The sequence below is a fragment of the Rhipicephalus microplus genome, unplaced genomic scaffold (assembly GCF_043290135.1).
Source record: "Rhipicephalus microplus isolate Deutch F79 unplaced genomic scaffold, USDA_Rmic scaffold_28, whole genome shotgun sequence".
Lineage (NCBI taxonomy): Eukaryota > Metazoa > Arthropoda > Arachnida > Ixodida > Ixodidae > Rhipicephalus > Rhipicephalus microplus.
In genome coordinates, this window is record NW_027464601.1 from 1398822 (window position 1) to 1416996 (window position 18175).

Consider the following 18175-nt stretch of genomic DNA (forward strand, 5'->3'; position numbering starts at 1 on the left):
CCTCACGCTGAATAAACGATTAGACAGGCGTCTTCCGCACAAACGCTACTACAGCTTCATTCTCTGTCTGCGCCGTAAGAATATTACTGTCCAACAATGTGTTTTTGAAAAGCAAAGGGGTTTAAGCTCATTGTCATACCCGTCAACTGGTAACCATCGAGGAGTACTTGATGGCACAACATCCTTGCTTTCTCTGCTTCATCAACTACACTTTCCCACAATACGTGGGCCGGTTCTTTTATGCGTAATGCGATAACTGATAGGCAAGACCGTGAATGTAAAGGGGATAGAAAGAATGAGATAATGAGTGAAAGAGAGGGAGAGAGAGAAATAAAGAGAGAGAAATGAAAACAGAGCCAGCGAGATGCTCTAAGGGAAAGGTTTTCTGTGAAGTTAGATTCGAACTTTCCTGGCCACTATCTCAAAAAGACCACCATAACAAGTAGACTATTCAGGTACACTACGAAGGCATATAGTGTAGCCTTGAATCCTATAGCACAGCAAGTCGGGTGTCAAAAAGAAGTGAATTTCAGGACATATGTGAGAAAGAGAAAAAAGGATAGGAGGAGAGAGAGAACATAGAGAACAACTCCAAGAAGAAGAGAAAGAGAGACAATTGAAGAAATAGGAAAATAAACAGAGAGAGCAAGTGATGAAAAAACAGAAGAGAGCAATATAAATATATTGAAAGAAAGGAAAGGTCTATAAAGAATTCGAAAGACCACGATAGAGAGAGGGAAGTTGAGAGAGATGAATCAATCAAAATAAACGCAAAAATATGTGGACAAAATACACCGAAGATGAAGGATAGAGAAATTGCACAAATTTAAAAAACAGCAGCAGTCAAGCTCCCTGTGTGCACATCAGCTACACTGTCTACCAGTATTGTACCTCTAGTGCAAGCTACAGTAACGTTTACATTATTTCACCTAACGTATAAAAATAGACACTAGCCTTTCGTTGTTTATAGGCGTGCAGTGCTTTACTACGGAAAGACCGAAAAAAAAAAACACTTGGAACATCAGCGCGCAGGCCATTACATTGTTTTTATGCATGTGTGGTTTCATTAAAGCATAGACTCATCTCCCATTATCTCTTATTATCAGGATTACGAAACCAGACAAAGACATTTTTTCACGATAACTCCTTTACTTCCACGAAATAACTGCTTTAAATACTCATTTTACACTGGAACTTTTGTTGATTGGAATAACCTCCTCGACAATATTGCAACACAATCGTCACTTACCTTGTTTGAAAAATATTTGCAGTATTTCGTTAGCCCCGTTTAATATACTTGTTTTTATTGTACGTTCCAATTTATTGCAGTATCCTGTTCAATTTGCTAGATTTTCTCCTTGAAATTACATTCTATTTTGTTTTTATTGAGCTTGTTATTGTACTTTTGCCTTTTACAGTCACTATTTGATGCTAAATTTCATTGTGTTCTTCTTTATTTTATTAACCTTATTGTTTTATCTGTTTGCATTGTTTTTTTTTACTTATTGTGTTTTCTTTGAAAACTATTGCGCCTTTTTTTATAGCATGTATCAATGTATAACACCTGCTATTGTCCCTTCAAGAGTGCAGTATCAGTAATAAATAAATAAATAAATAACTATAATATTTAAATAATTTTTACCTGTACAGGGTGACACCGGTAGCCCACTTTTGGGTTTCTGCGCCCCGACTCATTGGGTTGTTTACGGCATTGTCTCTGACGGACCACGACGTGACGGTTTCGAGCATCTGCCACTCATCGGCACTAAGGTTTCGCACTACACTCAAAACTTCATTCACCCTTACATAGATGCCGTAACCACCTCGCAGGTTCAAAGGATATGCGCCTCTCGACGTTGAATGGCATGGTCTCTTGCCTCGGCTAAGTCCCAGTATGACAATGAACGTAAGTGTAGAAAACGAGCTATATTGTCTGGGCTAAGTACACAGTATGACCATGCACGTAAGTGTAAAAAACGAACGATACATTTCTGCTAAACGAAGTGACCATCCAGTATTTCAAGCTGTTCTTTGAATAAAACACATACAAGAAGCATACTACAGCTTCTAAATGCTGTATTAGAGTACCTCATTCACTATTCAGTGCTTGTGAAGTAGCTTTCAACTGGCAGATGGGTTGTACATAAGTTAGTTGAATATACTGCACTATCTGTAATAAAGCATTCATCCTCGCAATCTTTTCTTAGCTGATTCTTGTGAAATTTACATGCTTCTTGGGAACAATGATTTTAAGCTTGAATTTCTGTAAAATGTGGTAAAAACTTCATGTCACTTGAAATCTATAATTTCACGCCACCTTTGTGGAGATGCAAAAATGACCATTTCATAACCACGTGCTCAGTTGTATTTTTGTTTGAGCTTATACGTGCAGACATTTCGACCAGAAATTTAGCTAGCATCGTTTTTCTTAACCTATTAGCAATACGGCAGCCTTTGAAAATTAGATTTCTTCCAATTTCTTCAATAACAAATACGTTAATTATTTATACCATATTGAAGTACAAGCAAATATTTAGAAAGCATACTCTCGGTTGATGTCACAACAAAATTTGCACTACTGAGGTACTTGCATTGTGCCGGTAACATGATCACTGCGTACTGGTACATTCATTGTACTGAACAATTTTCAAGCGCCCCGCCACGGTGGTCTAGTGGCTAAGGCACTCGGCTGCTGATCCGCAGGTCACAAGATCAAATACGAGCTTGGGCGGCTGCGTTTTCGATGGAGGTAAAAGCTCTGTAGGCCCGTGTGCTCAGATTTGGTTACACGTTATGGAACCCCAGGTGTTCGAAAGTTCCGGAGCCCTCAACCACGGCGTCTGTCACAATCGTATGGAGGTAATGTACGTTGAACCCCACATATCAACAAAACAATTTGCATGCAGTGAGATGCAGTTATTTGGTACAGATACATAACATTTGAAAGAGTCGAAGAAGACGACACAGAAAGAAATTAAAAGACCCTAAAGCTTTGCCTTTAGGTGTTGAACGAGAAAGCGACGTCTTCTTCCTAGTGCGTATTTCAAAAACTTGGTGCACAAAACCCCTTAAAATATGCTATGTACTCATTATACGTCACCCTAAGGAATAGACGCAGTAACGTTTGTGCCTTTTGTAGTGGGGTACCTGCTTTCAACCGTGGAGCTATTATGATAATCACAATCTGACGCCCGTTAGCAATGGACGCTTGTACCGCACAATATTACTGCAATATTTCTTGTTGCATTGTGAAGCAAGTATGCAGGACGCGTGCGTTTGTACTTCTAGCAGACGAAGTTCTTTTCACTGTTTTGACTAGCAGAAGCGTGGCCGTGTGGTAGTGCATCTGGTTGGCAACCATGCGACCCGGGTAAAATCTGCCCTCGGACCCAAACAGCCCTGGTTTGTTCCTAACTCTGCTCCATGTTTTCTTACCATTATTTATTTTATTTGCATCGTTCTTGACTTTTCAGTCACGCATAAGGTGATGATTTTTTGCTGACAACGAACGACGCCAACGCCGACACCAGAATTTCTGCGAAACGAGCTTTTTAACGCTGCCGCATTAACAGTAGACAGTAGTTACAGGTTACATTACTTGAGCAGTGAAAAACGCCTTAAATGAAGTGAAACGTGGTCGTCACACATCATAGCCAAGCTAGTCAAGGTAGAACTGGCACGCAGCGGCTGAACGGATCGTAAAAAAGCACGGAAAGAAGCAATTCACATAAAAAAGCCTTGTAATATGGATGAATCGAGAGCATTACACACTGGTGACGTCTCGTGGATCACCATCCTAGCACCACTAAGTACGCAGGTAGAGTAGAACCACTAGGAAAGAAAGAAGCGCTATAAGTTCGGAATTTGAGCGGTAGTTTAGGGCTTCTTCAGGCGGGACACTCACTTTTAATGTCGGATTTCAAGAATTTGTGTGAATGTTTGTTAGTTTTATGTATAAAGCACAGTTGTACACGACCCACTAACATGTTACGTACACTCTCCACCAATAGACTTGAAACTGCACACAAAACACTTAACCTAATGTCTCAGGTCGTTGTTGCAGACAGCTCGTGCTTTTAAGGTAATATGCGGCTAGAGGGCAAAGCGTAATGGACTTAAAAAAATTATCGGGACAGCAAGAGCTTCTGTTGAAATGGCTAATTTTTTTTTTCAAATCGTTCTAAATTATCCGCGAAAACTCTCACTAACCAGGAAAAAGAGCTGCTTGCCACGCATCTCCTTCGCACAAAAGGAAGTAACAAGCTTCATTTGCACAGACAGGAAAAGCTGAACGCAGTAAATCGTGTCAAGTGGAAGAAAAACTGTTCAGGATAACGTAGCGGTCCCTCAGAATTCCAAATCATATGGGAGTCTTGGTAGCCCTGAGAAGGAAACGCACAGCACACAACTTACATGTATAGCGAATTCATCAAGTTATCGGTTACCCTTTGAAGGATCCGGGGTCTTGTCGCTAGGAATAAACTTTGGTCCCTCAACAGGCACACTAGATACATAACGTAACGAACGTAAATTCACCTACACTAAATTTACGTTCATTGCCAATCTTCATGCTTGCCAATGAAAGATACGATTCTGTCAGTAACTCTTCAACCACCAATCAAGTGATCAAATCAGCTTTATGTTACCTTCTTGTAAACAGTGGACACCACTTATTCAACAGGACAAATACCTCGACTTATACTTATGAGCTGTACAGGAGGATATACCTAAAATGTATTCACACTTTCGTCCTTCTAACATAAGCTGAGCTCTAAAGAGGTGGAGGCTATGAACACATTGGCCAACCCCAAAGATTTACTGACTAACCAGGCAGACAAAAGTGGTGGTTTGGGGGTTAAGGATGCCGATAAGTATATTGATTTTGATGAAGCTCATACACAACTTCAAGGCATATATGCTCTTGAATGACCACTCAACAGCAAAATTTAAATGTACTGTCAGTGATGTTGTTGCATATCAAGGAAAGAAAAACAATATCGCTAAATCTGCGTTGCGTACGCTGATTCCAACAAGTCCGGTGACAGGTAAGTTGTACATGCTACCCGAAATTTTCAAAGAAAACAATTCTGGTAGAGAACTTGTGTGTGGTATAGGTGTGGTGGCTAAGAAACTCTGACGCTATGTTGATGGGCTCGTTTTTTTCATTACCGTCACACTTCCCCGTATATTAAAGGTATAAACTATTTCTATACAATGTAATTGGTTTACCAAATTCTAATGTCCTTTTTGCTGATAGTCGATTTCTGATGTTTGTGCTCTACTAATCTCTATTAGGATTGTGTACAATGAGTTTGATCAGGATAAAACTGTTCACACATCTCCACTAGCTACGCTTCTCAAGTTGATTCTTGAACCGAACAACTTCAAGTTTGACGACCCATACGTTGTTCAAGTTCGCGGCACTTCTACGGGCACAAGGATTGACCCCAATTACTTACATTTTTTATGGACCTCCTAGTACACAAGTTTATTGCAAGCCACGATTTAAAACCTTTTTACCTAAAAGCGTTTCAAGAAAAACATTTTATATGACATTATGGCAAATCCCCATTTCTTCTTTTCATAGACAATTTCAAGAAAGCCCACCTAAACGTGTAATTTTCGCATACATAATTGGCCCTATCCTAACGTTCATGACGTCAGAGTGACGCCATGCAAACAGGAATTGATGACCAAGATGTGTAGCAAATCAAGCGATAGACATCAGTAGGTTCGTTTTCAATGTAGTCATAAAGCACTGCTAAAGCAGCATTCCATATAGTCAAGCTATGCCTTTAAAACGCATCTGCTTTGGATTCAGCAATGGATTTGTCTGCAGCTGCTCAGACCTTCGTGGTGCACTAGCCTGGCAATTATATTCTGCGGGAATCATTGATTACGCCTTCGAGAATGCGGACAACATTGACTTCAAGGAGTTACAAGTAACGAACAATGAGCGAGATATTCACTTAACGAGGTTAATATTATCCTACGCTCTCAACGTTGACTGATAATATCGTCAGTAATCTTGAAACACACGTCATCATCTTGCTTCAAAGTTATTGCCTCAAATAGATTCTTACGGAATTATTGAGAGTGGTTCACCATCAATCACGTAACGTGAATAATACCTTATTATCATGAAAAATAACTAACCGGTTCAAATAAAAGGCTTTCATTCCTGTAAAAAACGCTTCTGCAAGGTTTGTGCACACATTTCAAGTTCACATACTGCAACTATCAGCACCCAACATTTTTCCTTGTGAATCAACAGAAACATGATTCACGACTGCAGTGATGCTATCTACATGGAAGAGTTCTCCTTCTACCGCAAGAAATACATTGGTCAAACGAAAACAATATTTATGTAACATTTTGAAAACCACGCAGACCATTTTCTAACCATCTTTATCCTCCACTGTCACCTTAGGCATGTCCAGACGCCAGGGCAGTCTTTCGAAAAAAATCAAAGCCACAATACTACAATTTGCGTGTAAAACTCGTGATTACCGAGAAGTTTGCGTATCATACCTCATTAATAACTAGTTCAATAGTCTTTACTTCGGCATTGACAAAAGGGTCGGGTGCGTTACGTTTCTCTCTGCGTAGTAATATTGATAACAGTGATGCGCTGTTGTGTGCGGCTGTATTTTGCAGTCGCTTGACGTAATGCTAACGAGAACAGGTACAAAAACAGGACGAAAAAAAAGGCAGCAGAGTGACACAAAAGAGCAAAAAAAAGAAAAGGATGGGAAGAAATTGAAAACGCTATAAATAGGAAAAGACCTGGGTAGAGAAAGGAATTTGAAGAAATAACGACAGAGAAAGAAAAAATCTTGACGAAGGAAATACGCTAAAACAGACAGGAGGAAAGACGATAATAAAAAAGGCCTCCTAACTCTACCCTTCACTCTGCACTGTAAGCAAAAACTATTCGATATTGTTTTTTTTTTCGCGGGACTTGATCGCTGAAAAATCTGTGGCATATAAAAATTACTCAGTAGTGTTGTAGTAAAAGGTGGCACATGACAAAGTTTTACCACCACCTCCGAGGGACGTAGTAAAAGGATGGCGAAATTTAAATTTAATTTGTGGGGAGTATTCTATTGCGTGATTTTCAACCCCCATTTCAGAGTTTGTTGCCGCGTGATTTCAAGCTGCAATCTCCTTCACTAGCTTTCGCCTCCCCCCCCCCCCCTACGTGTGACGCTCTTAGTATCGTGAATAATTTTTTTTTTCAAAGATTCGTATGTCACTGTAACGCCTCATTGCTGACCTCGAGTCAACGGACTTTCACTGCAACATTGAGGTGTATAAGCACATTGAGAGAGGGAAACAAATGATTGAACGAAAGAAATTGCTGACCTCGAGTCAACGCACTTTCACGGCAACATTAGGCTGTATAAGCACAACGAGCGAGGGAAAAAAATTTTGGAACGAAAGAAAGGGCCTGCTACAAGAAAAGAACTGCTGAAAAGTTGTCTTGCAAAATTTTGCAAATGACTGGTTTTTGCTGTCTGGTGGGCCTAGAGACAGGCGGTGGAAAAAGCTTGCGCTCGGCACTGTAAACAAACATACACTCAGATGAGAGTAATCGGGGAATTATGCCCTCGCTATGCTCCAGTAGCCTCACTAAAACCGGTTTGTACCGGAGTGAATACACTTGTTTTCCACCGTTTACCTCCGGTGAGTGCTAGATGAAAAAAAAAAAAGCTGGAGGAAAATGCGGCCAATCCTCTGATTATGCTTCCGTGGTTGCTCCGGAAATTATCCGGAACATCGCTTTTGCCACGATGGATGCCCCGCATTGCTCCAGCTGATCGCTCAGCGGCATTCATTGGTTGTTCGGGGAGTGACGTAGGCAGCCTCGCCGCCGGGAGGCCGTTCCCCGTAAACCCACATGGCGCAGACAAAGCTTCTGCAGTAAGAAACGTGCTAAGCGTTCGGCCCCGTTGGGGGAAAAGAAATCATTTTGTGCACCTTCTGTATATCGAAAGCGAATGCAAGCAGCAACGAAGGTTATCACCGACAAAAGGAGTTGTACGAACAGTAATCGTGTGATGGTTTCAAGTTTCAAGTTTCAAGTTTTATTATTTCCAAAAACAAGGTACAAAATCTAAGATATACAGACGAGGGCCCCAGAGCCAGAGACTTTAGTGGGACCCTCGGTTTGTCGATACAAATCGACGGTAAAATTTATACAGAGCAACAAAAAATTCTTGCAATATAAAGACATCAAAATGCACTTTTATATCACAGATCAAGCCAAAACACGCAACATGGTATAAAAAAAAACGAAAAACAAACGAGTCAAACAGGTAAACGATCACAAGTAAGGTTGTTCGAGAAAATAATTTTTGACGGACTTTTTGAACAAAGGAATTGAAGTGCAACGCTTCATGCTAGAAGATAACGCATTCCAAAAGGATATCGCACTGAAAGCGGAAGTTTTTTTGCCCATAATTAGTATGAGCGGGGTGTAACAGGAAATTTTTATCAGCCGCAAACCTGGTCACATTATTATTCTGCAAAAGGTCAGATGTAATAAATGGGAATGCGAGTTGATTATACAGCAGTTGGTGGAATAAGGTCACAAGATTTGACCGGAACAAAAGATTTCCTGGCAAGATATTGTAAGAGCGTAGTAATGTTAGGCATTGGATTGCGAAGAACTAGAAGTGACAATGCGGATTGACTGATTTTGAATGTGCTGTATTGATGATAAATGAGAAGCATAAGTGTTGCCCCATGAGATTACACCATAAGTAATATGACTATGAATGAACGCGAAATACAGCGCCAGTAGAGCTTCTTTGGAAAAGAAAGGGCGAGCTTTGATTAATGCGCGGATACGAAACGCCGCCTTCTGCTTAAGATGGTTAAAGTGACTGCGAAAGGTAAGGCATGGGTGAACCTGTATGCCAAGAAAGATGGCATCAGAACAGGCAGGAATGGAATCAATACCAAGTTGTATTAAGGGAATAGCAGATAATAAACTCTGAGCACTTTTAAACACCATAAATTTAGTTCGTGTGGGGTTAATAACTAACTGATTACTGCTGCACCAATTCATAAAAGCACTTAAAGCAAGATTTACCTTTGAAACAAGAGCATCAATGTTTTTATCAGATGAAGATATTGTTGTGTCATCAGCTTATAGAACACAGTGACCACAGTCAAAAAAGCTAAGAACATCAGGAAGGTCATTCATATATAAGGTAAATAGCAAAGGACCCAATACTGAACCCTGCGGTACTCCTTGATTAACAAATTTTGTTGTAGAGAAGGTATTTGCGGCGTGTACTGTGTACTGTCGATCGAGAAGGTATTTACTTAAGAATGTAAGCGCAGGGCCTGTTATTCCATAGGACTGAAGTTTATGCAATAAGACTTGATTTGCATTGTCAAAGACTTTAGTGAGATCTAAAAAAAATTGAACCCACTAAATTTCCCGAATTGATCCTTTTCTTTATGTAATCAGTTAGAGACAGCACAGCTAGACTTGTTAAGCTACCTGGACGGAAACAAAATTGGCTGTCTTTAAGCAATTTATATTTACCTACATATCTATTCATATGTTCAACAAACAATTTTTTGACTAGTTTGCAGAGGCAGAAAAGAATTGAAATTGATGGTAGTTGGAAACTGTTTGTTTATCGCCTTTTTTAAAAACTGGAATTAATTTAGCTTTTTTTAGGAATGCAGAAAATAAACACTGTGTAAACATAAGGTACATAATATGACACAGCTTATCGTAAACTATATGTGCAACCAGTTTTAAGTGCCTTACACAAATGTCATCTAACCCAGGCCCTGTATTTTTAAGATTAGCAATAGTGGAAAAGACTTCCTGTAGTGTTGTTGGGAAAAGAAAGAATGACTGCGTGGTACGTCCCAGAGAAGTATACACTCTAAGCCAAAACGGAGCAACAGGGGTATAGGGGTTGCTCCTTTCAGGGAGCAATTGCATTGCCACTCCCATTACTCTCCTAAAAGGAGTAACTGCAGAGGGAGGAACCGTTGCTCTCCTTTCAGTTCCTCCTTCGGGGGATGAACAGTTACTCCCTCCAGTTCCTCCCTGCAGACCAACAGTTACTCCCACCAGTTGCTCCCTGCCGACCAACCCTTACACCCACCAGTTGCTCTTCTAAGAGCAACAGTTACTCTTTACCGTTCCTCCCACGTGTTTGCAGTTACTCTCTGAAAACCAACTGCACATGCTTCCAGTTACTCCTTGGGGAAATGAGTATTTATCTCGAGTATGCTTGTCACACGCTTAACACATGGCGAGAGCTCCTTGGAAGAGCACTGCTTGGGTGCTTCTAACACAAAAAGTGGACAATATTGAAAGGAAAATAAATGCTTTATTGTTCTTTTTATGAGGCGACGTGTGACCACACGTAAAAGTAGACTACGCCACATCACAGCCAGCACTAAACAAACACCATAATACATCAAAGGTTTTCTGCATCATCCGTGGACAAACAATCTTGAATTTCTAGCATAGGGCAGTCTGTGTCATCATTGGTGAGAGAAGGGCAACTTCTCCAATTCTGAAGAACTCAAGTTTCGCAGCTGGTGTTTCCATCAGGCTAGCGCAGCAGAACGTCACCGCAGGCATATGTGAAGTATCTCATTGCTGCAAGAAAAAAAATAGAAGTGTGAGGTTAAACATGCCAGAATCAATTCATAACAATGAGTCACACACACTGAAGCAGCACTTACATTCTAGGATGTCTACTGCAAAACGAAATGTGAAAAAAAGGAAGGTTTGGCCAAACGTTACTTGGCAAGCCATATAAATGCTGATGTGGTAGACGCTCTTCACATGATGTCTCGGACAGCAATATTCTGGAAGAAAATGTGCAGCACCTCAACAAGGCATATTTGTAGCAGTTAAAGATACCCTTAGGTTCAGTTAACTTGTTTCCTATACACAGCTGAGTTACATTTCTAAGAGCCCAGTCACCAATGGGCATTCTAAATGAGGTCATGCGTGTGGCAAATAACACGTACTGTCCGCTCATGTTAAAATACTTATTTAGCTCGTGCACATAGTTGCTCTCGATTCTACTGTTCTATCATACGCTGCTGCGTCTTGAATTGTGCAATACCTGCAGGCACAAGCCAAGCATGCAAAGCCTGCTTGAAAGCAACCATTTGCAGAGGCTACATGATAGTCTTCAGTATATTTTTTTGTACCTGACGCAAACGGCTGGACAAAACTATAGACAAATAAATGTAGACCGTGCTACCTTCAAAAAATGCTTTAAATTTAGAAAACTAGGGTGCATTTGTTCACTCGGTTGACAAGTCACAGCCACGAGATATGTAAACGAAGCAATATATCTTAAGGCATGCACAGATATTCTGATTCTTTGTTTGACAGTGTCACAGATAGCTTGCCAATACATATATATTTGAGAGCAACAAGATGTGAAGCTTTTATTAGTTCAACGTCTTGTTGGTTCACAGCCAAACAGGTTACTGCTTGTTAGACAAATTGGAGTAAGCACACCATGGTTTCTAAAAAAAAAGCATTATTAGAAGTTAGCTCCCGGTGTGAATGTCTGCCTATTTATTTTGTACTGCCTTCTACATGTGCCACAAAGACATTTGTTGAGGATGTGCTACCAGTCAAGCCAAGATCGCATACTTGGTCAATGTGATGGAAATACAAACATTAGAAACACTGCCACCTCTAGTAAGAGCATAACACTTCAGTATCTTGGACTAGCAAAGAGGTGCACAAGAAAGTTAAGCCCACTCTTGCGGAACTTTGAACGCGAATATTTCAGAGTGGGGGAGGTCAACATGCGGTGGCACTTTTAAACCCACGAAACATCTGCAGAAAACAGGGTAAAGGCAAGTCAAGAAACGCTGTTATGAAGGCCTGCGCATGGACAGCTTTGTGAATCTAGGCCCAAGTGTTATGCTTTGTGCAAGCCAAAATCCATGTAAATAGGGAAAGCATACTTTTAGGAGTACCAGCGTAAACAAATCTTGGCAGTTGGCTTTTTAGTACAAACAGCAATCCCTGCAATGAAAACATAAACATTTTATCTTAACGGTAACAGTGTGAGCACACACACGGGCCAGCGGAGCCATGTCGAATTGTCAGTGCCAGTGTAACCATGTGGCATAATGAACTATTCTCTGGCCAACACATGCACAGTTTGCCCCTAAAAAGCGATGCTTTCATATACGTAGTACAAAAAGTCTGCACTTACCAAAATTCACTTGCTTTCTGTACTTTAGCATCGCTGGGAGCATCTTTATCTGCAGTATAACCAAATTTGTGTCATATCCCTTAAAAAAAAGTAAAAGACATGCATCAAATATTGTTTCATTTGGTAGCAGTGAAGTCAGGTTAAGAACAGCCAAGTGGGAATCAGCCGAATTATGTGCATGCGGCAAATCCCAAACGGCGTTATTGAGGTTGTCGAAATTTTCGTCGATTGGTATTAACGTCGATATGTGACTTCAACGGCATGCCAAGTTTTCACAGCGCATAAAGATTTCATGATGCAGAATAATGACAGCGCTAACGAGAACATACAGCATTTATGATTGTCTTTTACAATATTCAGTTTTGCTAAGGTTTTACATCACTAAAGAAATCTGAAAGATTTGGGTCATTCCTCCTCCAATTGTTCTGTCAATATGTAAACTGCTCGCTTGATGGTGCGCTTATAAAATAGTACGTTCAGCGCAGAGGTGAAGCAAGTGACGCAGTGATGTGGGCAGATTTTTTTTTTTTAGGCGTGCGGGGAGGGGGGGGTGGTCCGCTTATCTGAGTAGGCCGGGCAAGCGAATATGGTCGTTAATTTGGGCTCCCTACGCCCGGCCTAAAAAAATTCTGTGCGCAACCGCCTGGCTATGCCAGTGAAGTGATGCGACAATGATTTGTTCACTTACTGATTTACATACACTTTACATCTCTAAAAAATGCGGCCCAAGGCCCCAACACTCAGCCGTTAACATTACATAAAGCCAATGGTAGAAAAGTGCCAGTATGAATGCAGCTACAACCCCGCCCCAATGTTTTTTCAAGCGAGGTAGTGTTGCGGAAATGAACTTTTAACTGCAAAAGTACACTGGCACTGCAGTGGTGACAGGGGAAGCAAGAGGGTATGCAGGCGGTAATAGAGGTAATTTAGTCCGATACGGCTAGCAATGGATACGGTGAATAAGAGCAAATCATTTCTCTTTCAATAGCGCAACCACTCAACAATGTATTGTAAGAGCATTAAATGTTGCTGGAAATGCCACTCACCTGCACGCTGATGCATGCTCGGTCCTTTGTCCGACGAGCGAACAGGCTTGCAGATAGCTGAAGACGTGTTTACGATGTGTTTGTTCCACCCAGCAGCAAAATCCACAACTACTTCGCGCTCCATAAAGATAAATATACACTAACCTTCATCACGAATAAGCAGAAACGCAAATCTGCGGCACACACACACGATCAAAACATAGCTCACAAGCTCGCCCGTCCATGTGCTCGCCAACCACAGACCATATGAAAATGAGTAAGTAGTGCGAACGGGAACCTAGTTGCGCCGAAAAAAAAAAAAACGTCCAGCAGTGGCAGCACAGGCGTCAGCGCAATAATTTCAGTGTGTTCTCCTAATACAATTATAAAAAAAAACTGAGGTACACTAAAACTCATAAATAAATATAAAAAGTTGAGTGTAATTTTTATTTAGTGCTAGTCAACATAAACACTGAATAAAAATTACTTTGTAACTTACATCGTTTGCTACACCAGCGCCACTTTTGTCGTGCGGGCGCAGATGGTGCAGATTTGTCATTCTGCCCTCAAACTACACGGTGAAGCGTGGTACTAAGTGTATGGCTGATGAGAAGCGTGTCTGGGTCCGCTTTTTTTTTTCTTCTCCGATATATCTGGGCGGGGGGGGGGGGGGGGGGGCTCCTTATGCACGTGTTTCGGTGCTTGATCGACTTTGACGCCCTTACTTCGCGGACGAATGGCGTGTCTAGGCTTTTTTTATCGTTGTTTTGCACGTGTTTCGGCATTCGGTCCGCTTTGACGTGCCAACTCTTCATTCTGCTGCTGCGTGTGTTAGGTATTTGCCGTACTGTATTCTCAGGCCTTCTGTGTTCAGCCAGCGCTGCTATCTTATTATCTACGGATGCTAAAATAAATCACTGTTTCGGCTTGGTGAAGTTTGGCACACAGAACAAACAATAATCTGGCCCATAAATATCAATGTGGGCGGCATGCATATTTGTGTGCGGTGTCCTGCCGGGGAGTAACCGTTGCGTGACGAGAGCATTTACAGCGGTTCCTCCTTCCGTTGCTCCCTTACAAACTTAAGATGAATACAGTTGCTCCCCCATTCTCGAACAAGTCGGCCATCTTGTTCCGCTTGGTCTTTTCGGAGAGTAACAGTCGGTCTGAAAGAGTAAAAACAGCCGTTGCTCCCATTCTGGCCATTTTTGGCTTAGAGTGTACGACTGCGCATGGAGGCGGGGGTTAGTATGGACGGAAGAAAAGTATTCCGAAAAGGCATTGGCAATTTCTTTGGGCTCAGAGAAGGTGGATTCATTGTAGTTGAAGAGAAGGTGGATTCAGAGAAGGTGGATTCATTGAGGGACATTAGCAGATGACTTGTTAAGGAATGAGTTGAGCAGCTACCACTGCCTTTTGGGGTTAGTCCTATTCTTGTCGAATTCATTTTCATAGTACTTTTTTTCGCTTGCTTGAGCAAGGTATTTAATAGACTGCAATAAGACTTGTATCGTTTAGCAAGACGCATATTAAAGGGCTGTCGCTTCTTTTTTTTATACAGATTTTCTTTCTTCCTTAAACGTTTTAGAAGACCATTGGTCATCCATGGGTTGTGTGGATACTTGTTATTTTTTACGTGGGACAGTATGCGTGCTGTTCCAAACGGCGAGTAAAAATGACGAGCAAAATGCTCGCAAGGATGCATCTGGGTCTGACATAGACATAACAGGCACCCAGTCAGTTGTACTGATAGCCTCAACAAAGGAATCGGAACTAAATACAGATGTGGTATAGCTAATATTGCCTGTGTGGGTTCTGTTTTTGAATGTGAGGAAGATAGGAAAATGATCGGTGATATCGGTGTCGGCCACCCCACGCAGGGTGGTGACGCCAAGTTGGATAACACGTGATCAATGAGTGTACCGGTACCATGAGATGCAACTCTAGGTTGACACTCAACAAGTGATTCAAAGTGAAATCCAGTAAAACATTCAGTGTAATTTGCATAAGAAGTACTGTCCGTGTCAAGCTTCACATCACCTACAATTACTACGTTTTTATTTTTCAAAGTTAGCTTAGATAAAACTTCACTGATACTGCGCAAAAAATCGCAAACAAACGACCATGGTGAGCGATAGATGCAACCCAGAATTGGATTTTTTTCATTATCAAGGAATGAATGTTCAACCTCTACCCACACTGATTCGCAATGATTCACATTTAATTTAAGGTCACATCTGCGCGTGTAAGCGACATCTTGGGAAAGAAAAATTGCGGCACCCCCATGATTTTCATTTTGGCAGTGGCAATATTCAGCTTGATAAGACGGTAAACTGGTCATGCAGTTATCTGCGTCAAAAAGCCAAGTCTCTGATGTGCAGATAAACGTGAAGGCATGCTGAACTGAGGAAATGAAGTTAGGGATTGCATCTATATTCTTACGAAGGCTACGTGCATTGAAGTGAATGAGGGAACGACTCATTTTGGAAAGTTGACGCCGCACAGATTCCGGAGACTGCAAGGCCATGAAAAGAGAGAGTGAACTATACCTTCCTTAGAGTATGAGAGGAAGGAAGTTTACAATGCATCACGTGAAGATACGAAGATCGGAGTCGGTGGAAATGTGATACACTCTGCCGTCGTCTGCTTTCCGGGCTTTTATCTTGCAGTTATCGGTCCACAAGTGCTTCCACTTTTGTTACTTTTTCAGTGCCAGCGCCTTTGAGAACATTTTCTTGTTATCAAGAGTTAAATGGTCATTAACATAGATTGGCAAGTTAGTGGCACCAGAGAAGCAGATTTTGTCAGTGCGTAGTCTGGCTCTGCGAGCCTTCCCTTATGAACTCATTTTTTTTATCACGCGAGCAGAAGCGAACAATAATGCTCTTTTTGGTGGTCTTGGAGCTAACACGGTGAACAGGGTCGATATCAGCGGGTGAGACGGTGCACTCGACTGAATCGCCAATTCGCCTCACAATGGCTCCGCAATCCTCACCCTGTGATGAAGGCACACCCTTGATCTCAACATTATTCATCCTCGAATACTGCTCGAGATCAGCAACTCTTTTTTTGAGTGCTTCATTTCGTGACAAGAGCACTTTGTTCGAGGCCAGCAGGTCTTCCTGTCGCAGCTTCATTAGGTCAAATTCTTTGCTCATAAAACGGGCACTTTCACAAAGCGAAGCATGCTCACCCAGACCAAGATCTTTAAACTTGATGTTAACTTTCGACACCAAATCATCTCTCAGCGAGTCCAACTTCTCGTTCAAAATTTCTTAAAGAGTTTCAATTTTTTTGCAAGTTGCGCTAGAGAAGGCATAGTGATACAAAAAAAAACAAATAGGGGTTTGGGCAGCAGTTGCGGACAGAATTGATTTCAAATAGGTGCACAAAGTAACCAACAAACCTGTTTGCAGAAAAAGTGAGTCTTAGAACGGGGATATGCCACCGCAACTGCTGTTGCCAAATGAAGTCCTGGCCGACGGGTGCGTGCTTATATGGTCCTCGTCGATGGCGGTGTGCAGTGCGCGCAGGCGCAGCAGGGCGCACAGGGGTCAACCACCTCGAAGCCCTGATTGATTGATTTGTGGGGTTTAACGTCCCATAACCACCATATGATTATGAGAGATGCCGTAGTGGAGGGCTCCGGAAATTTTGACCACCTGGGGTTCTTTAACGTGCACCCAAATCTGAGCACATGGGCCTACAACATTTCCGCCTCCATCGGAAATGCAGCCGCCGCAGCCGGGATTTGAACCCGCGACCTGCGGGTCAGCAGCCGAGTACCTTAGCCACTAGACCACCGCGGCGGGCCACCTCGACGCCCTGCGATGAGTGCGTGCAAACGTGGACGATAATCCACGGTGGCCACTGACGACGCGGGAAACCAAGCACGAGTAGGCCCTGTTTGCAGAAAAAGTGCGTCTTTGAACGGGGATATGCCACGGCAACTGCTGCTGCCAAATGAAGTCCTGGCCGACGGGTGCGTGCTTATATGGTCCTCGTCGATGGTGGTGTGCAGTACGCGCAGGCGCAGCAGGCCGCGCAGGGGTGAAGCACCTTGATGCCCTGCGATGAGTGCGTGCAAACGTGGGCGATAATCCACGGTGGCCACTGACGACGAGAGAAACCAAGCACGAGTAGGCCCTGTTTGCAGAAAAAGTGCGTCTTAGAACGGGGATATGCCACCGCAACTGCTGCTGCCAAAAAAAAAAGGCAGCAAACGACACATTGTGATCTCACGAATGGTGAGAGACTCGGTGGTTGCTGGTGCGGTGCGAAACTGGTGAGCGAGCTCTTCTTGAACAATCTTAGTCGTCTGAGTGATATGTCATGTAGTCCTAGTATAGTTAGTGTTGGATTGGTGAGGAAACAGGTTATCAATAATAGGGTAAGTTTCAGGACGTCAGTAAACGTCAGCGGAAATTCCGATAATTCAGTGGAATTCTTTGGCCTACGAGTCTTCTTCTTGACAACTTCGGTAATTAGTTCACATCACTTCAATATTTGGAGCGCTTATTAGATCTACAATTATGGAAAATTTTATGGTTGGGGTTGATTCTATATCTGTTATAGGTAAACCTAACAGATTGAAAACTTTTTTTCGTATTTTCATCATAGAAAAGCAGTAATATTTGTCCGGTTTCCATAAGAATAAACGCCGGGTCGACGTATACCACTAAGTATAAATCATTTTTAACATGTAATCTGTACTAATCAAACTTGAGAAATTGAAATCAGCGTTAATTCTTTAAAATGTAGTGAATTGAGCTAGGGCAATTGGTTTGGTGCGGACTTTTAGAACTTATACACGCACTCAATTTGGTGCAATTTTTTATTTTATAAGTGTTATCTGAAGTATTACGCCCTTATGGGTTCGTCCAGCTTTTAGAACAAGAAAGAGACGGAAGAAAGCAGCGG

General features: G+C 41.9%; 1 protein-coding gene across 1 annotated transcript in view; it reads left to right on the top strand.

Moving 5' to 3' along the window:
• LOC119169170 (transmembrane protease serine 9) overlaps positions 1–2196 on the top strand; it is a 100842-nt gene extending 98646 nt beyond the window's left edge. Inside the window, exon 13 of the mRNA XM_075884298.1 lies at positions 1651–2196. Within this exon, the coding sequence (XP_075740413.1) occupies positions 1651–1860 (210 nt within the window). The 3' untranslated portion in view covers positions 1861–2196. The remainder of the gene's footprint in view (positions 1–1650) is intronic.
• The last annotated feature ends 15979 nt before the right edge of the window (positions 2197–18175 follow it).